A 26,359-nucleotide genomic window follows, 5' to 3' on the forward strand; every position below is an offset into this window, starting at 1 on the left:
ATCATTACCCCACTACCCACTTTCAAGCTCTCACTTTAAAATTGCACTAGATTCTTTGAGCACTAAGATTTGGGCTCTTCTTAAAGGGATTACTGCCTTTCAGTATACCCATGTTTCTCTAAAAATTCTTTTAAGAACAAGTTTTGGTCATCTGCCTCTACAAAGAAAGACCACTGCATGATTTAGCTAGGTAATAGTGCCTGCTGTTAATATTTCCCTAAATTTAGGCCACTTCTTTGTTGTTTAACTGCAGAGTTTTGAACATGAAAAATTAAACATTTATACATAAATTACACATACACAAAAGTATATATTCATTTATAAAATCAATGTGAATGGAGGGGATGTATAAGAGAAGAGAAAAGGCACGAATAACATTTCTGAAGAAAAGGATAAAATGTTTGCAAACCAAGTGCATGGGGAAGTGTATTTCAGGGATACACTACATACAAATGTGCCAAGGCAGTGTAAGCAGAGGCAGAGTGGAAAATGCGCAATGTCCCAAATTCCCTTTGTCTATGGAACAAAAAGCAAATTTAAAGTTTAAAAGAGACAATATATGTAGTACTATTTCTGACAGATGAGCCACAACATGAAGTTTCCAGAACAGGAAGAGAGCACAGTTGGGTGGGTTGGATAAGGAAAGAGCAAGAGATAAGGATGGAGTGAAAGGCTAAAGCAGATTTGAATTGTATACCGTCAAAATCAGACCCGCTGCGGCTCTCCAGAAGGCAGTTTGGGCCACTGTGCCAAATAAGATGCCGAGTCATTCAGTATTAACATCCAACTCCCTTATGTGGCTTTAACAGTTTCAGGCTACATGTGTGCCTGAGTTTAGGGTCTGTGAGTATGAAGGCAGACAGGATGGGGACAGAGTAAGTGGATCTGGCTGCATGCAGCTTCTTGTGAGGGGTGCAGGCTGGAGAGCAGGGAGGAACTGCATGGATGAGTTTGTATGCTTGCACATGAGAAAGCACAAAGAAATTTGTAAAAGACGAGTACCATGCTTGTAAACCCCCTTTGCAGTTTACTTGAGTTTTTGTGACCTGCAAATATTTAAAGAAAAATACATGTCTATGGTATACCTATTGCTCTTCATGCCCCACAGAAAAAAAAGGGAGAGGTGGTGTCAGAGGGTGACATGAAATGGAAGGGAGTGTGGTCCATTTCAGGTGGATGTGTGTACAAGGAAATGCCCCTGGCACTGTGAAAGACAAGGGATAAAGTGATCCTGGGGAACACAGTCTTTTGAAGCATGCATGCATGAGGAGGATGCCAGCCCTGTAAATGAAGCCTTAGCACTGCTCAGAGCACCACCTTCCAAAATGAAAGCACTTTCTGCACCTCTTGAATATGCTCCAGGATCACTCTGTGCACAGTGAAGTAATTTGAGCATGGAAACCTGGGTGCCTTTGTGCAGATAAACCTTTGAGTCTCTATTGTTCCAATAGACAATCTTCTCTGTAATGGATATTTGGGCGAGACATGCCCTATACCCCATGACATGTGTACCAGGAGGAGCACTGGGCATATCACTAGGGCAACATGTCCAGCTGGGAGTATAGACTTTTAGGAAGTAGGTATTATTGGTCTGTGTAAGAACTAAGAACAGTCTTATCCATGGAAAAAACATCGCAACTCTGCAGTTACATGCAGGGAGTCACAGTGGTGAGCAAAGGCACAGCAATACGGTGGGACTCTGCTGGGGATTCTGTGCCACTGCTTCCCGAGGGCCAGAGAGTCTTGTAAATGCACTGATGGACTATGGCTCTAAGCAGATGCAGGGGGGAGTCCTAACAGTGCTCATATCTTCACCAGCAGTTCTTTTGGACAGATGTGGGGATAAGGTGCTTTGGGAGCTGTACCACCAATGTGCTGAGGAAACACAGGTGGTGAGATGGGCAGCACCACTAACACAAACACATGTGCAAGCGTGTGTATGACAAAGTGGCATCTGCTGACATGTGTGAACACAAAAGGTGTACAACAGGGCAAATACATATACAAAAGAAAATGTCATGCACAAAGGTAGGGACATGTGCCTGTTGTGGGTACCAAGTGCGACCGAGGGAATGAGGGGCATATATGGAATGATACATTTGTCATGGAATGATACATTTGTCGGGGAGCGGATGTGTGGTAGTTCACCTGATACATGATGCAAGAAGAGGATACCTGGGGATAGCGGGGGCAGAGGAGATTACACAAAACGAGATATTTCTAATTATAGCTATAGTTTAATGCACTGGACTCTGCCCTTCTCCCCTCTCCCTTCCCCTTGCACTCTTTTCCTCATTACCCAGCTTATCTTGTTTGGGTTAAGAGGCCAATTTCAACACGCTATAATTGAAGAGTGAAGAGAATCTGATAAGATAAGGAAGGGACATCATTCCTCAAGGGATCAATAGAGGTTTCATGTTCCTCCTTCCCCTGCTGTGTCCCTAACATGCTAACACTCTGTGTCCATGGGCCTGGTTTATTTACTCTGCTTGTCTGCAAGACTGGAAAGGAAGTGTGAGAGTAGAGTGGGGCTGTCTGCCACACAGCCAGAGCAGGGAAGGGGGCATAGGGAAGGGACCATGATCTCCTCTGGGACTCACGACGAGGCAGGGAGGTGACAAGTCTGATACCCTTCTGGCTCTGGCAAGGGCACAGATTAACAAGGGAGGTGTTCACCTTTGGCCTTTTATCTCATTGTAGCTCTGCAATGAAAGGATATTGATAATTTTTCTTTGTTTAGACTTGCTTTCCCTGGCATCCATGTGCAGACAAGCTCAAGCTTTTTATAAGCATTCACAGGGCAACCTCTCAGGGTGACTGAGTCATAATTAACCCTTCCACAAGGAGGGCTGGTAGCTGCTCCTGAGTAGGTTTATGTTAGTATCTGAAGTTCAGGCTTGCTGGACCCAGTATCTCACAAGCTGTTCTTAGTAGTTTTTTGGACTAAACCGGCATGTTTGGGATCCCCTTAAGGAACATGAAGCTGTCTCAGCAGTGAATACAGATCCTCGTGGCAGGGCTGCCGGGGCTCCCACACTGCAAAGGTAGAGTTTGTTCCACTCCTGACTCATGCTCTTCGGCAGGAAGATGCGTATCTCACAGAAGCAATGTGAGATCCACAGGAACTCATGCTCATGTGAGATGCATATGAATGTGCAGGCAGCTGGGGCACTGTAAAGAAGTCCCTGCAGGAGGCCCAGCCTCTCACATCAGGCAAGCTCTGTGGTATTCCCCTGTCCCTGCAGCTGGCATAGGAATGCTCAGGCACAGGGAGAAGAGCTGAGAGGTCAGCACAGTACAGGATGCAATCCAGATCCCATACAACAGGGCTGGGCAAGTTGCTGGAGAGACTGAGACACGGAGGGGTCTGGAGCTGAGATATCTTCTTCCAGCTGATTTCTCTTTTATTTTTAACACCCAGAGAAACAGACGCTGAGAGCAAGTCAGTCATGCAGTGAGCATGTGGCAGAGTTGGGAATACAACCCAGATCCCCTGACTCCCAACCTCAGGCTTTAACCACTAGACCATGCTTCCCTCTAAGCCACCTTGAACTTTCCTCAGTGAGGATGGGGGCTACTAAGCCTCTGTGGGCTGCAGTTTACCAAGCTGTCAGGAGTGTGCTCACTGGACCGCCTCACCAGAGACAGCCTTCCTCACGCATGCTAAAAAAGTTGAAAAGAAATTCATTTCATGGCCGGTGGTTGCTTAAAAAAGGCGATTCCAGCATATGTATGTGATAAATGTTAACTGTGCATTAATCGCATTAAAGAGGACCCTATAAACTTTTCATTTCTAATTAAATTCTGGCCGGTGATTCTGGCGAAGCCAGCTCACTCCGGGCCTTTGTTTATGTGGAAAATTAAAATGCAAATACAATGGAATTTATTTCCATTACTAGAGTGATATGCTGGGCTCCTCTGTTTAACAGCCTCCAATTATTTTTCAAACAGGTCTCTCTCCCTCTTTCCCTCCCTCTCTCCTTTCCTCACTCCCTCATTTTTTTCCCTTCTCCCTATTACCCTGATGCTGCTACCCCAGTGCGAGGGGTGGGATCTGGTAAAGCAGTGGTTGGGCTAAGGATCATGTAATCTGTTCAAGGTCAAATGCAGGCCAGAATATGGTGGAGAAAGTGGGGAAAAGAGTGTGAGATCACAAACAAGAGACCAAGGGAAGTAACAAGGCCTGAGCTAATACAAGGATGAGTAAGGAGTTACCTGTTAGCAACCTCACTGAAAAATATAAGCTAAATTCACTGGCTTGCTAAATCCCAGCCATATAGACGGCCTGACTGAGAGAGGTCATAGATCTTTCCCTGATGAGATATTTTGATGAGAGGGTACAAGTGAAAACTCTCTCTGGAAGTTTTCTGGATCTTTCACAGCCTTTTTCATAGACTTTTTCTGGATGTGACTGCTGCTAGGCTAAATCCTGATGGCCAAGGAAGGACAGAACAGGCCCAGTGCCAGACACATTGCCTGTGCAGAGCAAATAAATTCATGCAGCAATGACACATAATCATCAGCTGAAAAATAACTGAACTCTCCTGTTCATTTCCAAGGGACCAAATGTGGCCACAATGTCTTAAAGCATTACTGCACAATACCCACACAAGTCAGAAGCCATTGCACAAACCCAGAGATTCATTGTACGTTTAAAATTTCTGAACACATATATTTACTGCTAAATGCTGCTGACACAGAATCCCATTCTTTCTTACATATATGGGAGACCCAGGTCAGTTCAGACTTGGGAACATTGCTAGTCAGTCACACACAGATCAGAAGCATCTGTTAACTGACACAGATGCCCTTCTATGCATTAATGTAGAAAGTCACACAAGAAGACCCTTGCAAAGGCAAGCGTGCACTTCACTGAAGACTTGTAGTAATTTATAGGTCCATTCACAGACTCAGTCAAATCTATTTGAAACTGTACAGAATTGTCTTGCACGTAATTGTGAAGAACCTTATCCAAAAACATAACTGAAAGGTCTTAGCAAAATCCCTGAGTACACCAGAAGACACACACACCTTGAAGCATGCAGCTGAGAACCAGCCAGACATGCCACCCCACGTGTCACACACACGAGAGACATACCCCGCGGGCAGGGAGAGCTCGTGAACCAAAGGGATATTCTTTTAGTGCATGTGAGCATCTTAAGGAATCACCTAGTGTAAGTGATCCTGCCCCAGCGAGACAGGGAAACAGGAGAAGGACACATTCACTTACAACACTGAAAAGAGGCCATTACCCAGTCAAACAACCCAATCCCTGACATCATTATTCAATACACAGGAGCCCTGAAATGCACACTAACTCAATCACACGATTACAAAATAATACTGATGGAATCAATGAGACAGACATGCAGACATACAAAGTACACCCAGCCTGGTGTTAATACACAATAACAGCCGCCCAACAAGCGAATACAAAACAGCCATTCACGACCACAGGGCAAAACACCAAAACATGGGGCCACATTCTCAAGGGAGACTTGAAAACTCTGGTAACAAAACCCACCCTTGCCAAAGGGGTCTTAGGGTATGGGCAAAATCTGGCAGTTGGCAGTCTAGTGAGCAGGAAATAGTAAAAACCTTGTTGAGCAGCACAACTGAGCACATTCATGTCCTAGTGAGGCTGGTGGACTGCCAGGGCACTCAGAACCACTCAGGATTGCACCCACACCCTTGAAGTAGACTGATCTAGTGAAGTGACACCTGCTCAATGACCAAAAGCAACATGCAGGCACACTTAACACAAGAAGGGGTGCATGACATTCAAACCTCACCAAAACACAAGCCATTATAAGAAAGGAAATCATACAGAATATTACAAACAAAACAGATTCACACTGTGGACAGATCAAAATACTGTTTAGCACCCAAAGCCACAGAACCATCTCACAGACCTGCCTCTGCAACACAGCCAAATCCTCTTCCCAAACCACAGCACTGCCCCCAAACCTAACACAGCACTAGTGTGCTTCCTCTTCTGAGGGGAAAAAAGCAAAGTGGCACATAGAACAGGCTCATAAGGTCACAAATAATCAACCTTCCTTGTGCTTGCAGATAGTGCCAGACCATGCTAACCCAAGCGCTTAACACACAGCCCAAACAGCCAGCTTTTGCAAATCCTGCATGATCTTCTTGGGAGGGAGATGGGGGAACCAGACTGTAAGTCCTTTCCCTGGCACAGCAGGCAGCAGCTCGTAGCAGGTTGCGTGCACAAGAATGTGCTGTTATTGAAAGAGCCAGCAAGGCTGGGGGAAGGCTACTGTTGGTTGTGTGTGCCTGCGTGTGTTGTGTGTACAGGAATTCCCCTTCCTCTACCCAGTGCTGCTGTTTGTAGCCATTAAAAAGCCCAGGTCCTCATGCTGGGTGTTCAGTGAGTATTGATTTGGTCTGCAAGCAATTTTAATATTTCTTCAGGGACTTTCCAGCAACAGCACAAGTCATTAATTCACCCTCCCAAATTGCTTATTCAATAGAAGGAACATGGCTCCTGAATAAAGTCCCAGAATTTATGTGACTCACATGAGTCAGGAGGTCAAACAACTGTTATGGAGCGAAGTTAAAAATCCAAATAAAATATTGACACTTTTTTGGGAGTGAGAGGAGGGGGAAGGGGGAAGGGAAAGAAAAGGTATTTAAAATAGGGTTTTGTTGCAATGCCCCCAGGATAAAGAATGGAAAGAGATTGAAGACAAGCTGGAGTTTGTAAAATCAATGGGATTTATTGCATATCCGCTTGGCATTTAATAACTCCTTCCTTTCCATCTTCCCCTGCTCTGCTTGTACATGGGGGAGATAAAAACTACAAATAGCCAGCCACAAAGTACACAGATGGACACCCCAACCACAAACACACAGAGGCAGGTACATGCAGAGGTGAATGTTACTGGGAGGCAGTGGCATAGCATCAGAAGGTCCTCTCAGGACTCAATATCTTGACTGAACCAGATAGAGCCATTCACACAGGGAATTATATTATGCCCATACAGTAGCGGGGAGTGTGTGTCCACAGTCTCAGTTTAAAAACAGGCAGGGAGGGGAAACTGAGGCACAGAGCGAATTAAAAGACTGCTCACTCACACAGCTCATCAACAGGGATCCAGGTGTCCTGGTGCCCAGTTTGTGCTTTTGCAGCTGAATGATGGTGCCTTTTACGAGAATGAAAGTACTCACATTGACCGAGATCAGGCCTCAAGAAGGCCCCCATCTCACAGGAGGGACACACAAACCACACAAAGAAACGGATCTACAGACACCATGCAAGCCCATCCATATGCAGATAGATGCACAGACAGACACAAATACATACATGCTTTTACTGAGCTCATTGACATTCAGAAAGCAGCGCAGCCAGATCACACACAGAGGTGGGAGCACACCTGCAGACAGACAGACAGACCTGCAATGGGCTGTGTGTACAAACCCATGAGCACACACATACGCACACTGGTACAGCAGTACAGCCCTGCAGAGCAGCACAGCCACACTGAAAGTCACTGCTTCTGCTAGCCTAGGCTTTACTTACAGGGGCATCCTCTCAGCTAGCTGCACATAAATGGATGCCCACATACACGGAAGTGCATTCTGCACAAGCGTATTAATATGTAGGACTGTCTCCTTATTGCATTACATTGTGGCTGCTTCAGTGAAACCATGCTAATTTTCTACCACTCAAAGATCTGAGACTGCTGTAGCCATCAAATAACACTATTCATAAGCAATAACTCCATAAAAAACAGCACACAAAATATTGCCTAACCATCTAATCAAACAGCAGTGGATGGCTTGAGACATTTAAGTGGCTTTCTTTGATTTCTTTGTGATTTTTTTGGTCTGGTTAACTTTTCAGCAAAATCTTAGGGCAGCTGGTCTCATCTGCGATGAGATTTTCCAAAAGCCAATTTTTCAAGGGCTTTTTTGCATTGGATAAAGATATTTGACAGAATTTCCTTCCTAAGGTATCTTTTGACGAAATACACAGTGTGTTTTTAAATTAAGGAAGGTAATGAAAATTTTCAAATTTCCAAAATGATGCTCTAAAAATATTAATATTCTTCCATTAAAATATGCTTCTGTCTTACTTCTAAGGTTATTTTGTTCATGGTTGATTTTGCAACTGCCTTTAAAAATTACATGATAGACTCTTCGGTTCACCTTATGCTACCTCCTGTCTTCTTAAACTACAATACATTCAAGAAATAAATGTAAAGGGAGTATAGTTTTTTTAAATACCCTTGCCTCTGTCTCTCTATATTCCTGTGCCTGTGAATCCTGATTGCATCTGATCTTGTTGAATTTAAGTTAGATAAAAAAATTAAATACATGCTGATTTACAGCTGGAGGCATTCTGGTTCATGAACAAGTACATGTACAAGTACTTAATTCAGATTAAAGGGACCACGTTTTGAAATAATGGAACTGAATAAAATCACTAAAATTCTCTAGGATATCATGATTTGCAGAAATAATATATCATAATTTGCAATATTGTATTCCACTGCAAAATCCTAAACTGCAAAATTTGAATAATTCAATACTGATAACTCAGGTTTTCAGATAGTGCTAAACAATTGCTGCATCCTTCTGTGTTTACCCCAGCTAGTGCCTGGTTCAGCAAGTCAAGCTCTAGACAAATCAGTCTTAGAGATCACTAAAGCTCACTGGGAGAAAAGTTGCCTGCATGGGGATGTAGGGATAAGGAAACACTTGTGCGTGTGGGAGGATCATTTAAACTGCTCCTCTTGGGAGGCTGGTTGTCAATTCGGAGTTGTTGAAGGAGTCTCAGCTGAGATGGTTTCATTGAGAGGGAATAGAAAACAGGCTTGTTTACACAGGGGCAAACAGGAAAATTAATCTGAATTAACTTTGCAACTACATTGGTTAAAAGCATTAAAACATTGTTCAGGTGCTCATTCAAAATTTGAGTGTCCTAAATTGAATTAAGTTCACTTCATTTCCAAAGTGAATTAAGCTAAACTAAATTAAAGCTGCCTTAATTCTAAACAAGAGAGTCAGAGGTGTAATACAGTTTAACTAGACCACTTTAATTTCACATATTCAGTTAATTCCAATTATTTTGCAGAGCCTTATGTAGGTAAACCCTTAATCTGCTAACTCCTATGGACAGGGACTGTAGTTATGCAGGAGCCAGAAAAAGGAGACCCAGAGGCTCAGGGTACTCCACCAGCCACTGCAACTGTAACAGCAAAGGATGCATACAATAGGTTGGTGAAGGCTCATGGAAACACGCAGTTCTGTAGTTAATCAGATGGAAGCCAGGTATGTTTTTTTAAGAATAGCGCAGTTCTGCATTCACAAACTTACACAATTATGCAAACGTACACACAGGTATGGGCCTTACAATACAGCAAGGTTACACATAAATTTTGGATCAGTATTCAGAGATGTTAGCTATTACATCAGAGATATTATACTCTTGTTAAAGACTAGTGCTAGGTGATTGTGACTTATTATTTTTAATAAGTGTGTGCTGTACAAAAACATCCATATAGATAGCTGATGATGGTTACAAGCCACACATCTGAATATTTTCCCATAAAACTCTGTTAAAACTTGAAATGGTTGAAAAATGTTTTTTAATTCTTCATGGGACCTGAATATTTAATATGTGACCCAAATGTCTAACTCCATGTAGTCACAGCTATAAATGCAGACCTATAGGTGAACAGGTATGCTGGCTGTGTGGGGAATTAAAACATACTAAGAAACAAACACTAGTGCATTTGCCAACACAATATGGACACATAAACATACAGCTTGTATCTCTAAACCTGACAGTGGCTTACCTGAGCCAAACAGACTGGTTACAGATTTATCTTTTCACTATATAAAACTGGCTTTGTCCTACAAAAATGAAAACTAGACAATCTTCTACAGAGACAGGTACCAACCTGATGCTGGGAGTCTATGCAGCACCCACACCCTGAAATGCTCACTTGTGCTTAACTGCTTTGGGTGACATGACAAAGCAAGGAATAAATGATACCGAGAACAACAAGGACTAGAACAGGAAGGCAAAGATTCTGGTTCCCTGTGAATATTTTTTGTGTGTTTTTGAATCAGAACTTTATTAAAATTCTACATTTCAGCGTAGTTGGAACCTACTTTTTCAATAAAATCTAAATGTATTATTTTTATTTTTAGCATAGTCACCAATTGACCTGCAAAAGGTAATTTTAAAGGGAAACCCCAAAATTTTTCTTCTCTAATAATACTTACATTTTTATTACAATTTTGTAGATTTCTTTATAAGCTGAGGTAAAAATAATATTAGATTTAATAAACACATCCTCAGCACTGGTTTTTTTGTTTTTTTTTTTTTAGTTTGGCAAAAATCTTCTAACAGTAAGGGGTCCACTGGGAAAATTTTCCCCAGTTCTGAGGAGTGTAAGGGAGGCACAAAAAATGACATCCCTGTAAAGGGAAACATTCACTTATCCAACACATGCAAGCACGTACTGCAGTGCAGCACTCTGCAGGATACAGAGATAATACACAGCTAATACATAATGCTGCCAAGTTAAAACCAAAAGTTAAAAAGTCCTGAGTCAGTACCTTCCAAAATGAAGAGACTGGCATAAAATTCCCAATGCTGTAAATAAGAATTTTTCCTTTGCCTCCAGTTCTGACCCCTTGGGAGTCAGCCAGGTCCCACTTCCACCTGGTCCTTGCAGTTATGAAAGCCAAAAATACCTTGGTATTAAATGAAAGCTGAACTAATTGTTTATCTTCAAGATCTGAGGCTCTACACAAAATACCAGGTATGGCATAACTTGCAAGAGGGCTGAGAATGTTATCTACATTTATCTGATTCCTCCCAGTTCAAGACTCCCTTCCTAGTACACACATGTCTTCTGTTAATCAAAATGAATGTCCACAAGGAATTCAGCACAGACTCCTGAATTTTAATAACTGGAAATGGGCTCAAAGCAAAGCTTTCAATTAAAAGTTCCCATACTCCAGATTAAGATATTTAACCTTGGCAAGCCCGTGTGTTTCTGTAGGTCTTCTTAACTCACCCGCTGGCACAGCCGCTGCTCTGACAGCTCCAGCCCACGCGGCGTGGCAGTCACCGTGTGCTGGCAGCTCGTGGGGCTGTGCCCCATGCCAGCTCCATGCTGCTGCAGCAACACTGCTGGCAGCACTCAAGCCAGCCAGTCTAGAGGTAACAGAATATGACACTCTGAACTGCAGAGTTGGCACTCTGAACTACACATCATTGCAGTGAATCAGGTGTAATCAGAAAACAATTCTTAATTCCTAAGAGGTCAAAAATTTCTGGGCCTTTTCATGGCAGAAATGTCTTGCTAGTGAAAGGCACTTTAGCTACTAGTGATGCTTTTCTCCTGTTCTCTTCCTGTGGCTTGTTAGTTTTACAGCTTTTGGTCTTCTGTTGCAGAGATTATGAATTTGTTGAGGGGGAAAGGTAGATCTGTATCTGCTTTAATGGATACTTTGATGGATGCTCTGAGTTGAATGTCTGCTACATGGTTGCCTATGGTATCAAAATTTGGACTCGATGACCCAGGTGGTTCCTCCCAGGCCTGTGTTTCTACATTCAATACCAGTAGCACTCTTTGTCATTTAAGACTTCCTTAATTTGACATCCTAAAACCAGGATGTGAAAAACCCAAGATCAAGTTTGCTTACAGTATTTTGGTACCTGTATGGTATCTTCTAAATGTTTGGATTTTAACGAATTTCTGGAAGAAAGCCTTCCAGACATGAACTGAGTAAAATGAAAGTAGAAACACCTGCCTGAGGACATTTCTATCTTGCAGTCACTGCTTGAGTGCAGTTCTTGCAGACATACGTTAGCCACCTTTAAGCCAACCAGCCCGGGTCCTGACAGCTCTGTAGCCACAGCTTTGCATAGCGCAGCAAATATTCAAGTATACCTGTTTCCCAGGTGGGCAAATGGTTCTTACAGCCTCATGCAGCAATTCATTCTAGGGGTCAGGCTAGGTAACCTATCCACATGGGGCTGACCGCTGCCTATTATCAGTACCAGGGGCATGAAGCTGCATACCATTGCTCAGCAGAATGAGGTGGCAGGCCAGCCTCCTGCCTGGCACATCTACTCTCAGAAGGCAGACATCTCCTTTCTTTCTTTACACCCCTCTTCCTTATGTCTGCACTTGTACTATGTAGCACAGCAGAATGGGAATGGGTAGAGATCTGCTAGAAGCTGAACGTTAATGCTCTGCTCAAATTAAATGAAATAAAACCATATGGTGTCATCATGGGTCACTGATTTAAAACAACAAAAAAATCCTAGCTCCACTCTAAGCCCTTCAGATAGTAAAACTGATGCTGTGAATTGTGTGTCTTCTTAGAGTGCAGTCAAGAAATGCAGTGAGAGAAATGGGCAGGATTGGGCTTTCTCTCATGTTTGTACTGAGCAGGCTAACCTGGAACAAAGTGACTTTTCTCCCGATGTCTGCAGGCACGTCAGTCTAGCCCCAGTGAAATTGATGGACCTACACAGATTAACAGCACATACAGAGTCAATTCTCCTCAGAGAGGGCTGGGATTGTCTTTTGAGATATGTAAGGCATCTCCATTTTGACCTCTCATCTATTTGGAAGCTTTGGGAAAACAGATAATCCCTCTTCATGTATCTTTTAGGACCATCAATCTAACAAATCTAATTAATCTATCATACTTGTGCTTATATATGCTAACACAGTACATGATCACTCGTCTTCTCTTTCCTTTTCCAAAAGGTAGCGAGAAGGAAATGCAATTTTCATGATAGAAGCAAGTTTGAATGTGAATATTGCTTGTGGCCCCTGAACATGGCAGGGTTTGAAGGCATTCTGTTGCCCTGGCAGGGAGTGCCAGAGCCCCAGGCCAGCTAGCGAGGAAGCTGCTCCTGCCAATGTCAGCTGTTTTTTTGAAGGTTCTAAGTGTTGCAGTAGATTTTGAGAGCAGTAGCTTCTACTGCTCCCACCCTACTTCCTGTGAGAAATTATTGGTTGGCTTTTATGTAGCAACTGCAGCTCTGATTTTCCCAATTACATCTGCTGCTGCAAATTCAAACACCACCACCAAAGCCTGTACAGCTGAAATACAATTCCTGTTGCCTTTGCCCATTTCCCTTCACATACAGCCACTGTCAGCAGGGTACATGTCACTTCTGCTTCGAGCAGGAGAACGAAGCCAATACTGTGCTACAGCTCGCTGAAGCACTTACTTGGCCCTTGTTTATTAGAGAGTCTGAGCCCTTCACTCCTCCTTCCAGCTGTCCTCACTGTGCCCCAGGTGGCACGGCAATGCTCCTATCTTCACACTTCAGGCAGGAAACAGAGCACAGAGAGAAATGCCATTTGTCCAAACTCTTGATGAGAGAGGTCCATGACAGAGCAAGAACTGAAGCCCTTCCCTAAATCGGATTAGGCTCTAACTATCAGACTTTCTATTTCCCTTCCTTTGCCCCCAAATCCCTTGGCTGTTTTTCCTCACCGTGTCACAAAGCTTGCTTTCCATTCTGAACTTTGGGCAAACAAGATTTTCCCTCTCCTCTTCTTTTGCCCAACCGTGAATTCAGCTGTGTTTCCACCTATGCACAGAAACATAAGACTGTCTCCTGCTTTGAACCGAAGCCACATTCAGAGCTCTTTATGCCTCTGCAGCACCAATCTGCAGGTGGGATATTGGCTTCATGGGGGCTTTCACCAAAGATCCCAAAGCTGCCTCTCCTCATCCCATGTTGTCCCTCTTTGCCAGCAACACTGGGATGGTCACCAGCCCTTTTGTGGGAAGCCATCTGATGCAGAGAAGGTTTGTGTCTCACACAGCCCTGCCCCGTGTGCCCCGCAGGCTGCCTTGTGCGCGGCGCCGGCACAGCCCGGGCTCAGCGGCACGGCCCAGCACTAATTAAGCAGCGTGGCACAGCAGGGTGTGTGTGCCTTGGCCATCACAGCCTCCCCTGGACACAGCGCAGAGAAAAGGCTGAAGCTTCACAATGTTAGCCTTCCAAGAACCGCTTTAATTGCCCAGTAATGCACACCCTGGGGTCTTGTAATGTGCTTCTAATATGGAGCATTTAAAATATGAATACTCCAAAACAATTACAAGGAGTTTGGTGCTCTGCTGAGTGTATCCTTCCACCCTCAAAAATAATCCATGACAATGGAATCTGATCAAAGTGAGGACACCAATGCTTTCTGAAATCTGTCAGGGTCTTCTTGAGGCAGCAGGACACACCAATCGTTCCTTCAGTTCAACTTCACACTGTTCTTCCAGGATTAAGAGAATTGCTAGATTGTGACTCCAGATTATTCAGTCCCACTTTATCTCCCTCTGATCAGCCCTAGTATGATTTTTTTTAGTTGAGATACTGTCAAAACACTCTGCCAGCCATAGTAAGAGAGAAGAAACCACAGAGTATGTTAGGTTTTAAGAGTATGGGCAGAAATGTCAGAGAAGCAAGGTGAGTTTTCTGCGATCTTTTCTATGTTCTTTTACAAAGTAATTTCTGGACAAGTTTAGAAGGGATTTTCTACTAGCTTATTTACATGGAGTGAAAGTTCTCAGAAAGTACTCTGGCTCAGCTAATTTTAACTTCTAATATTTCTTGTTACATCTCTTGATTAGAGCTTGTTACAATTGCAATACTAGAAGAGAAGGTTTTTCTCTGTCCATCTGTATTCACAATCAGGAAAAGGAATTCCATTAAAACTGACAAAAATAATGAAATATAAATCAAACATTGGAAATTGATGATCTAATGTTGAACATTTAAGAAAGTCAAAGGCATTTGGAAATAAGCAGTTGTTTTCAGCTGGTGCTGTATGTAATATTAAGTCTAGAAGGAGTTACTACAAGCCAACTATAGCAACTCATGAATTCCAGGATGGATGTATAATTCACAATACGATACTATTTACTGTAATGACATTATATGCCATCACTTAACATAATATTGCATATTAAATTCAGATTGTGAAATGAAGTTCAGTTGCTTTACTGCAATCAAAGATCTATAAATGTCCTGTTGCTGAAACTTCAGAAGGCTATGTATTAAATCTGTTTATATTATCCAAAACTCAAAGTAGTCAACTTGTACAAAAATCTCCCAGTGGAAAATGAAAAATGGGAATTTATAGTAAGTATGAGTTTGTGTTCCTAATTAAATACAAATGCTGTTATTGGAGTCACTGATTGTGATGGAATTAAGAGCAGGGATGAATTTAGTCCAAAGGGTCAATTTCTCTTGGAAGGGATGATTGAAAATATTGGCATTTATCTCAAGAAATCAGCACTGCTAACTGGTGTGCCAGCACTTGTGTCCCTTTGGCTTTTGGGAAGGGCTGAGGATGTAATCTGCAAGACTTGTCTTTCTCCAGTGTCTGAAGGCAAGAAGAACCTATCAAAGACAGCAAGAGGTGACAGAGATTTTGTGACCTCTTATACAGCAGTAATCCAGAAATCCTAGATTTGAGGCAGCAGAGCTGGCTTAGTGCGTATTTCAATCCCTGGTAAGGGTGAGAAGCTTTCAGCAACACTGAAGTTTAAAGACAGCATTATTATGCTGCATTTGTTGCTATGGGGCCAGGTCAGCTCTGTTCATCTCTCATCTGCTGTTTTATTAGGTGGTCTTTTGTAGGACAGACTCACTTGAAGCCTCTCAAAGCAGCAGCAGTGCTGCCTATCTATTCTGCTGTGTATCACAGTCCCTAAGTGAATCGACCCAGGGGGATGCACCGCCGTGTTCTGCACTGAGCATTAGAGTCCTGAAATTTCCCTTCTTTCCTTAAAACACTGCAGCTGAGTCATGACTTCAGGGTGAAGGAACACTGCTGGGGAGATTCTTTTCAAGACCTGCCTCTTCTTTTAGCCATAGAAAATACGTTCTACCCGATACCTCATAAGGTTCACTGTGCATTTGATGCCAAAAATTATTTGACCCAAGCCACTGGAGGCAGCACAACCAGAACTCCTCTCCTCTGCTCACAGTTTCCAGACACTTTCTTTTGACATAAGACCGGTTTCGTTCTTAGGAAGGGAATGTTTCTGAACAGAGCCTTTCACCTCTGGGTCACTAGCAGAAATCTGGCCCTGCTTGGTAGTGACCGAAAATCATTACCAGCTGACAGCTACTTGGTGCAATGAGCTGGTCAGTCTCATTCCAGTTCCTAATGGACACATCTCAGTAAACACAGTCACAACTGGCACTAACTGGTGTTCTCAGCCAAGAGACCTCGAACTGAATGGGAAAGGAAATTGAACCTTCCTCTTCATCCCCTGCCTGGGTTTTGGAATATTATGGACAGGCATTTTATACCTGCAGTGTTTCACAGGCTGTTTTTACTCTAAATGGGTTTTTGAAACTTTGCAATTTTCATGCAGCATGATTCAGCACAGCCTGATCTGCCATCTCAGTATAATTAGACTCATCTTATGGTTCCCCTCAGTAGAAGCTGAGCTGCCTGGTGCCATCTCCCAGTACAAATGGCAAATCTGATGTCATATCTCAGTATGAATGGAACCATCTGATGTCACCTCAGTGCTAACAGGACGTTTTATAATATGTCATCTAAGGCTGCAGGGGAAATCTTCTAATCCATTCACCATGCTACACTACAATAGAACATAACACAGTATAATGTGTAGGTTAACTTAGACACCCTCAGGCAGATTTTGGATAGACGGATAGATGGATGGATAGAAACATTTATACAAAGTATACATATATTATATCACTCTATTGATTTTAAAAAAGTTCCAGGACTGCCTAGCTATAATGAGATTTTTGAACTTTGTGTTGCGATCAATGAGGGGAATATTATTGGCGTGGAGAATTGATATACCCGCTCTCTGTGGCTTGTTCTGCTCCTGGACTGCCCCTGCCCCCAAGGTGTACGATTCCATCAGACACTTAACCTCTTTTACAGTGTCATCAGGCTAAAAGGAATCTAATAGTGACACGGGACTTGTGCTCAGCACTCTGGCACTATTGCTTTCCTGTCACAAATAATTTATAGCTTTCTATTTCCATCCCTTTGCCTGCACCCCATCCCCTTTTTCTGTTTCTCTGGGCTGGGGGAAATCAATAAACTCACACAACCAGAGTGGCACTTCAGGGGGTTTTAGGGGGAATGTGAGACAAGAGGGGAAAAAAAGAAAAAAAAAACCAGAAAAGAAGAAAAAAAGTTATATTATTTGCTGTAGTACACTTTTCAGATCAGCTCTTCACCTAGTACGAATTGTATGACCTCAGAATCTGGCCCTGAGGCCTTCAAACACTTTTTGTATAGATTCTCAGCAACTATAGATTAGGGTATCTGGTACCACTGATCTATATGAAGTGAGGATCTGGATGTCCATCCTCAGCTAGAACCTTGACATTCTCTGTCTCCAGCTATGTCCCAGGCACTCCAGCTACTGGCCAGGCTTCATCAAACTTGTAGCAGAGTTTTCTGACATGCTGAGGTGAGATGTTCTCTTTCTTTTCCTAAGAAGACTTCATTCTCAGAAGTAGTTTTTAAAAATTAGAAGTTGCTTTTTAAAAATTGCCCCCACAGTGTCTCTGCCTATCTCTATCCATGCCATATCACCCACTAGCCACACATTTACTCTTTGAAATTTTGCCAACTTATTCTTTAGAACAGATTTTTAAGGGAAGCTCTCAAGTGGGCAGGAAGAATCTTCTACTTGCTTTCACTTTCTGGAGAGATTTTTGAGTAGAAATTAAAGCTAATATAATGCAGGGCTAAGAGTTCCAGAAGCTCAGGCTGAAGAGAATCTGCAGCCTACACCCCAGATGGAGTGGCTGAAGAGAGGAGAGGCTTTTTCTAATCTCAGAAAGGAAGTTTGTTTCCAAGGCCTTCACAGATCATGGCTCATTTACTGAATTCCTTGGTGGAACAGCTGTTCCCAACTCACAGATACCCAATATCTGCCAGTAGTCAGGGACCTTGCCAGTCAGGTACTAGGTACTAGTGATTTTCTTTCACCACTGACCTCAGCTGGATTTAAACCAGTGACCTAGAGGTGAAAGATTTCATGTAACAAGAAACAGAGCACTGACAATTACAGTTCAGTTTGTTGTCATTCTGAGCTACATTATAAGCTTTGTGATGTCTTTTTGAGTTCCCATGCTGTATTCATTCATCACCTGACAAACACCAATTTTTGCCCTGTTTGATGGACCTTTTTTTCCTGGTGCTCTATATCCCATCACTAGTCCCTGCAGATGCCTTCTGATTTCACCTCATTTATGAAAGGCAAGGGCTTTTGGCAAACCTTCCACAGGACAAAGCATTTAGTCAGTTAGAAGGGTATTTTTCAGGTAGACAATGAAATTAAAGCTACTCCATTTGTAAATTCAGCCATGTCTGTATTAGCTGTGAAGACTGCACTGTGATTATGCTCACAGATCAGACCATAAATGACAATGCAGCTGTTAACACACAGAAGATCCTAGCTTGCTCACTGAACACCATCCTTATGCAGTGAACACCCAAGTTTGGGATAAAGACGACAGAGCAGAAATAGGATGATTCTCTGAGAGCTGGACTATTAAAGCAGTAGAACCAGGATCACAAGGCAAATGAAACCACTCTGCTGCACTGAGAGCTCAGATTGAGCCTTCAGGTTCTGATATCTGGGACTGTGGGCCTGCAAAGGCACAGAGAAGATGCATTTGAGTTCTGAATGTGTTTCACTCTTTTCCAGGATCATCAGAACCAAAGTTCAGCAACCTTTTCACCCAACACCAGATGGGAGTGGGGCAGGTGTGACTGCACCAGGACATACTATTGGTAAGTAGACTGGCATGAGGGGTGGTGACAGGTCAAGTGGAAATGGGGATGAAGCTTAGTTGAGGGAACAAAGTCTGACAGGCAGATGCTAAGCAGAGCAAAAGGGAGGAGGGGTGGAGGGAAAGAAGCCTCCATGAAAATCAGAGTTTTCTATTTGTCTCCCCTGTTGCATTGCAGAGAAGTGAATCACAGGGAAACTAACTCAAAGCCGGGGTTTGCCCAAGTGATTCTGCCTTAACGTCCATTTCACATTCCTGCTCTCTCCTTCATCTCCTTATAGAGAAGCATTTACTGCTGTCCTGTCTAAGCATCAGTCTTCAGCTTTTCCCTTGTCCTTACCTTGACTCTCTTTTTCCTCCCTACCAATTTTTCTTTTCTCCTCTCCCTTTGATGGAAATGGTCCATTTTTTAATGGTAGTAATACACAAACATAGGTAAGATATTCCAGCTGCCTCACAACTAAGTTCGTCATTGTTCTAGCTCTGCAGTCCCATGGGTATATTTCACTGAGAAAGTGCATATTTCTTTTGCTGCGGGAGATGTTTTACTGGTTTGTTGAGATGAACAGAAGATGGGGGCTGTAATACAGTGACCAAATGCCTCCTAGTCTGTGTTAGATGTGTGATGAGATACTTTCTAATCTGTGGGCTGTGTGGTGGATATGTCTGCTCTTGCTAGCATAGCTTTATCTAGTGACAAACTAGTGCAGGAAAAACATGCAGTATGCTGGGATATTGTGAAAAATGGTGGTTTATTTGTGGCCTAAGACTTTCTTAGATTCTGTTGGTTATTGATAATCTCTGCTACACAAGCATTTACCAGAAAATCCTCCTCTGCATGGGACAGAGCTGGTAGATGTCCTGGACACAAACTGTATCCAGAATTACAATGAGCAAATATGGAAGAACATTTCTGGGTGGCCTTTTAATACGAACTTGCTCACTGGACTGGCAATCACTGATCACGACAGATGGAGCTGGCAGATTCCTTCTTGGAACAGTAATGCAATGTCTAGGAAATGCAATGGCTGAGCTGGACAGTGATTGTGAGTGCTTCTAGTGGAGTCTCTCATTGCTCTGGGATGTTCTAGGAAGTGGGTCAACATTGGAGAGTGTTTAAAGGTTCTGCTCCATCCTGAAAGGCTTCTGTTGGATGTATTGATTGCTTCAGGTCAGTGCTTTATGAGCTGAATGATGAATAGTGGCCTGTAACTGGGATATTCTTTTCATTACTGGGACACACTGGGACACAATAGGTATGCCTGCTGGATACACAGGTCTGTTTTCTAAAGGCCTGATTATCATGAAGGGATCATTTCTAATTTGGATTACTTGTCACTTTTGATATATTGGAAATTCATGAGCAGTCTTGGACAGCCAAGTGGCCAGAGCATTCTGCCTATTGATATTGGTCAGTACTAAAGGAAGGCACTAGGTTTTCTTTAATCTGGGTGGTAGCATGCATCACCCAGTCATTCCAGCAGGGAACTGAATTTAATAGGCCAGCAGTGAAGTGCTTCTAACCTATGTTAAGAAGGTAATTTTTTCACTAAGTGTTTCAGGTGGGCAAGTAGGAGGCTAGTCTGCCTAAGACAGAGCATGTGCACTCCTAGTGAAAAAATACTGAGAGGAAATGATCTGGTAATATATGGATGGACTATGAAGTCACTAGAGAATGCGGCCTATGCTGCATTTCACTCCATTACCTTGAAAGTCTGCTCTGAACTGGGATGTAACAACATTTAGCTTCTTGATGGAATACCCTTACTTGTTATCAATGGCCCTGTATTGGAAGGCTGTGAAGCTGCAATGCAGAAGTGAACAAGCAAAGCTGGGACGCAACTTTGCTGGGATACAGTAGAGTAAGTCCTTCAGCATGAGGGATCGGGAATCTGCTTAGTGCCCAGGCTTTCCTATTAGACTGGTGGCATGCATAGCTTTCAGCTGGGGATCCCTGAGTGCTGTGCTGCTCTCCTGATGGCCCTTTTTCCCTTTTCCTTTTGTCCAGTGCCCAGCACAGCATCCCCTCCTGTCTCCAGTGCCTCCAATGATCCAGTGGGCTCTTACTCCATTAACGGGATCCTGGGGATTCCTCGGTCGAATGGCGAGAAGAGGAAACGTGATGAAGGTAGGGGGAGGGGAGAAGCTCATCCTCCCTTTTATATTCTTTGTCCCCATGTACAGGCTCCAATTTCAGGCCAAGGTTTGCAGCTGCTCCAGGGGCTAGATCAGTTTTAGCAGCAGAGACCAATTCCCCGCCACTGCCCTGCTGGCTTGGAATGCTCTTCTTCCGAAGCCTTTCATGACAGGCTGCGTCTCCAGACATCTGCTCAGCAGGCAGAGAGCCGTCTCCATTGCTGGAGCTGATCCCAAGTTCATTCACTGCTGGAAACGGCTGGAACTGAATTCCCCAGGTGCCAGCAGGTGCCTGGACTTTGAACTGTGGGTAAACATGGTTTCCCTGACTCGCTTGATTTCAAACTAAATGCCGCCTTGGAGAAGCACCAGCAATGTGGGAGTTGTCTTTCATTCCCCTTGCAAACAAGATCCTGCCCTGTGATGTGCCACGAGCTGGTGATCACAAGGGCCCAGTTTTCAATAAGTAGCATCTACCACAGCAGAACTGTCATGCTTGCAACAGTCTGAAAGGAGAACAGGAAGTCTTCTGAGTACTGTGATCCTAAGGTTGTTTCTAAGCCTTTCGCTAAGGTTGTAATGAAACAGTATTAAGCTCTCTCATTTGGCATCCTACTTGCTGTGAAGTATTCAGGGCAAAGATCCTGAAATTAATCAAAAGCTTGAGCATCAGGTCTAAATAGATTGAGTCAGGAGGGGTGGGTAAGGTCTTGGTGTTCTTATGGTACACTTTCAAACACTTTTCCTTAAATCTGTCTTTTTAAATTTTATTTGTTCTAAAACTGAGGCCCAGGAGATGAACTTTTTAAAGAATACTGACTGGCCAGTTTGTTGGGTTCAGCTCTGACTTCAGTATGTTGTGTTGCTTGTTGCATGGAAAGACCTCTTAGGACAGGTGGCTCAGTGTGCTGTGTGTGCTGTAATCCCAACGCTGTGCAGCGCAAGAGAACACGAGAGTTCTCTGTGATTTGTGCTGAGAAGAGAAAGCTCTCCTGAAACGGATGCTGCATTTTGAGGTTTTGCTAGTAATTTTCTCAGTATTGGTTCTGGTGAGGTTCACATCTGTAAGTTTTTGATCCAAATAAACACAGTAATCCTGAGAAGAAAAGGCAGTCATCATGTTCCCTTTCTCCCTTATACAAATTAAAACTAGATGCCAGGGCCCAATCAAGCTTCTGTAAAACAAATGGGCAGATTTTTGCTGATGTCATTGGAAACTGGATCGGTCCACCAGAGGAAGATCCATTTCCCAGCTAGATGGCAGTAGGGCCCAGCTAAGAAAAAAGTGTAGCAATGGAAGGGCTGAGTCAATGCCTCAAAGTCAAAAAATGTCAGGAATAAGAGACAAGGATTGCAAACCTTTCCAGCATTCGCCATCATTACATACGATGGCAGGAAAAAGTGACATTTCAAACTGAATGACACGTTTCTGTAACAGTTGTGCAGATCTCCTGGCAGTTATTTGGGGGTTTGTGAATCCCTGTTCTCATACAGTCCAATGTGGTGATCACCATCTCTAAACATGGTGCTTCCACATCTCATTAGAAATTAAGCTTTTCAGTCTGGCTTTAGCTACTATTCAGGCTATACCTGGAAAGATCATCCCACTTTAAATGCAGCCACTTCCAGCCTCAGAACCTGAGCTTTCTTTGGAACAGTACAATTAAACACAGAAACAACACAACAGCCATCTAAGACTGTGACACATCACAATGATATATTGACAGTAAGAATTATTCTTTGTGTCTGTCCTTAATTCATTCCAGATTTGATTTAGGCAAGTGACACTATGCAGCTCCTTGCTGTTGGCCAAGCGCCCATATCCCGCTAGGAATCAAAAAGGTACCAACCTGACAATCCTGCAGATGTTGCTTGTCTTTAGCTCTCAGAGTTTTAGGTGGCAGTTACATGACATGATTGCAATTGCCTTAGATAACAGCCTTAATCCTGCCATCCCAGATAGCTGCTGCAGGGACACGTTGTGCTCCTGACCCAGAGAAAACTCACATGGGACCCCCAGCTAGCTGCTGAACATCTCTAACCATAAGTTGAGTTATCTAGACTCACACTGGCCTTCAGAAATGCTGAAAAATTGTCCCTTTGCGGGGCTGAGTCCTAAGATTAGAAGGGTCCAAGGGGAAGTTTTGCAAAGCCAGTGATCCACACTCATTCCTGGGCAGTCTCCTCTGTAGCTCTGAACATTCTGATTGTTTCTAGTTGAGATGGGGAGTAGGAAAAGTTTGTCAAGAGATATAATGTGAATATTTCTTTCATATTCATGCTTGATGCAAACACCTTCTTAGTATTTCCCAGAGCTTCTGAACACTTTTTTGCAGTTTCTTTCTTAACTTCAGGTTTTATTTTCACATTGAAAAGCCCTTGTGAGCTTTGCACATCTACTTTCCAAGCATTTAGGGAGTGGTTCTTCCCTAAAGGAGGCAGAAGAAGCAGCACTGCTCTCTCTTTCTTTCCGCTCTGTTGGACCAGCTCTGCTGCAAGGATTCCTCTGTGAGGAATGCAGTTCAGCAGCAAGGGGAAGTACCAAGCTGTTCCTGAATCACCAGTTCTGAAAACCTTGTTAGCAACCTCTGTCATGGCTGGGGGGAACGGGGTGGGAGAAAGACAGAGAAGCTCCTATGTGAGCACACCCCCTCCCCCAGGTCCTCCTTGCTGCAGCTGGTGTCTACATTAGACAGTAGCACAGATGATTAAGAAGAGGAGAGATAATTATGTGTCAAGATGATGTAGCAGAACTCCCGAGTTGGACAGAAGGAGCCAGACAGATGCAAGAGGTGGGCTCAGAGATGGACGCTGACAGCCAGGTGTGCTCCTCACAGGGAGTTAGAGGGAAGAGTGGGAATCCCAACCTACCAAATACACTGGTTGGAAGTGCAAGGGTGGACTGGGTGATGTATGACATTGAGAGAGGACTAGCTGGGAAGCAGCTCTGAGTGTCTACTAGTCACAACAAGGAACTGTCTGGCCATGAGTCTTTCCTCAAAACTCAGTATGTCTTCCTCAGGTGAATGCCAAGAACGGGTGGTCAGGATTTGCCTTGTTAAGACCAAATTACACTTTTGTTTCAGTTTATAACCAGTGATTGCAAAACTTCTGACTTCTGTGATAGAGTTGAACTCCTGCAATTTTGAAAATAATTCGACTAAAAAGTTCACCACCATTTGTGTAGCACATTGTGTGCCATTTCTTGCGGTCTGTGGGCATTGCCAGTGGAGCTGTAACTTCCTCTGACCTTACACCCACCATCACTTACACCCACCATCTTCCAAAGGCAGAGGTCACCCTGCAGCATGTAATGACTTTCTCAAGACCAGTGAGGGTCTTACACTATCAAGTTGCATCAGAAAACATGAGTGGCTCTTTATGGTTTGAGTGTTGTAGTACTCTGTGATGGCAGGCCAACCATGGTCAGCAGAGTCACTGCCAGACTAAGAAGCAGCAATACAATATCCAGAAGGACAAAGGGGGAAAATATGCAACTATTTCTGCTTTTTCGTAACTCCTTAATTGACAGCTAAAAGAATGAGAACTGGGGTGACCTGGAGGCACTAACAAAAACTTAGTATTACTCATATAGTAGTCTTGAGCACTGTACAAGGAGAAAAAAAGGAGAAATGCAGAGAAAGTGAAAGACAGATAGAAAGATAGATATAGATAAATAATTAGATAACAGGAAAAGAGTATATCAAGCTGCTGCCAGCATACCACAGCATCTTCAGCTGGGTGAAACTTCAGCAATTTTTACAAAATCATTCTTATGAGACACAGCCCTTTCTTTCCATAACAGGCTGCAAACAGATTTCCTGTCTAAACCTAAATTCTCATTTGGGATTCACCTTCCAGTGAGGTTGATGTTGTAACATTCTCAGCATTATTAATCTTGGTCCTTGACAGCATCTGTAGTATTTGACAGCATTACTGGCAATAATATCTGCAGTGCCGACAATGGCAGAGATAATATCCCCCAGTATTATCGACATTAGCAGGGATCATATCTGCAGCCTGTTATTGGTGGGAGCAGACGTAATGTGTCCAGTATTATTAGTATCAGTAGTAATAAAACCCAAAGGCTTGTTAGTGTGATCAGTGCTAATATCAGCACTAGGTTTGTGGGAGAGGAGGGGACGGAGTGATTGCTACTGTAAATGGCTATAATACTCAGGGTGTTTGCAGTAAAGGAATCCCCAGCAGAGATGGGGGAGCAAACCTGAGGAGGCAGAAGTCTCTCCTTCCCATTCTTCACTTGTCATTTTGATAATTAGAGTAATGCAGGGCTGTGTCAGTGCAGGGGGACAATGAAGAGTCACCAAGATTTCTACAGATCTGGTGGTGTTTTCCAAGAAGTGTTAGCTGTATCAGTGCAGATGGTTCACCATACTCCTCAAATGGGATTGGGCTGTGCTGAACAGGGTGCTGCCCACTATCTGTAGGAGCGTCTGTGCTGTTAATCCTGGAGCTATAGGATAGGCAGCATCACTGCCCTTCTCTTTGGTGCTGCTTATATAATTTTCTGACTGTTAGTGCCACAACACCCTATACTGAAATTCAGTCCTTTTGTTACAGGTGGTTTTCTCTTTCCTCACTCCAAATAGGAGGACTCTGAATGCAGAGCAGGGTCTTGACAGTGTTTAGCTTGGGACCTTTCCTACCTTGCTATGATCTGATTTTCATATTGGGAAATTAAAAATGCCTCCTTCCAGTGAAGTGTGAGACTGTGACAGTCCCAGTATTGAAAGCTGTTTTTTTTAAATACTGTCCCAGGACATACACTGTTTTAAAGACTTGAGTTCAACATTTTCAAGTGGAAAGTAACACAGAGGAGAGGTGTGTAATGTGTCTAAGGTTTTGAGCAGATATACAGCAGCTGAGTGTGCCACAGCAAGTACAATCTCATTTGTGTTGTTCAGAGTGGCAGTTTGAGAGACATAGCTATGACATTTCAGATGGCTGTGTCATTGCCAGTGGCGCACAGTATGTGTTTGCAGGCAGTTTGGTTGTGGTTATCCTGTTGTTGTAACTACCACTATAGGTTGTGGGTTTGTGACGCTAATGATGAGATTAACTGTATCACTACTTGCTCTGCTGCCCCATTACACTCAAAGCCATTACACTCTTCACAGCAGCAGCTGTGAATTGTTTCTTGTGGTATGTTTGCATCACGGCATGCAGTAAGGGTTTTTCAACATGGTAATTGTTGGTTCACTGGTGCAGTTTCTACTGTGCTGTCACTGCAATTCATAGAGTTGTTACTGCAGCTGATATAACGTGTGGGTTGAAAACAGACTGGCCATGACAGTGAAGTCAATACAGCGATGTCACTGCAGCACCATGTTCAGAATGTTGTGTTTTCATGAAGTGTGATATTAGTGTTCCACAGCATGCTGGGGTCATTTCAGAACATAC

The 26,359-nt window shown here is 43.3% G+C and overlaps 1 protein-coding gene across 6 annotated transcripts in view; it reads left to right on the top strand.

The window, feature by feature from the left end:
- PAX2 (paired box 2) overlaps positions 1–26,359 on the top strand; it is an 82,547-nt gene that overhangs the window by 15,176 nt on the left and 41,012 nt on the right. For 3 of the 6 annotated variants that reach the window (XM_041461055.1, XM_041461056.1, XM_041461060.1), the window contains exons 4-5: positions 18,718–18,803; positions 20,811–20,930. In XM_041461055.1, coding sequence (XP_041316989.1) covers positions 18,718–18,803; positions 20,811–20,930 — 206 coding nt within the window. The remainder of the gene's footprint in view (positions 1–18,717; positions 18,804–20,810; positions 20,931–26,359) is intronic. The other 3 variants (XM_041461057.1, XM_041461059.1, XM_041461058.1) reach the window with 2 other exon arrangements.

This window comes from Pyrgilauda ruficollis, unplaced genomic scaffold (genome assembly GCF_017590135.1).
Source record: "Pyrgilauda ruficollis isolate IOZ18807 unplaced genomic scaffold, ASM1759013v1 scaffold15, whole genome shotgun sequence".
Taxonomy (NCBI): domain Eukaryota; kingdom Metazoa; phylum Chordata; class Aves; order Passeriformes; family Passeridae; genus Pyrgilauda; species Pyrgilauda ruficollis.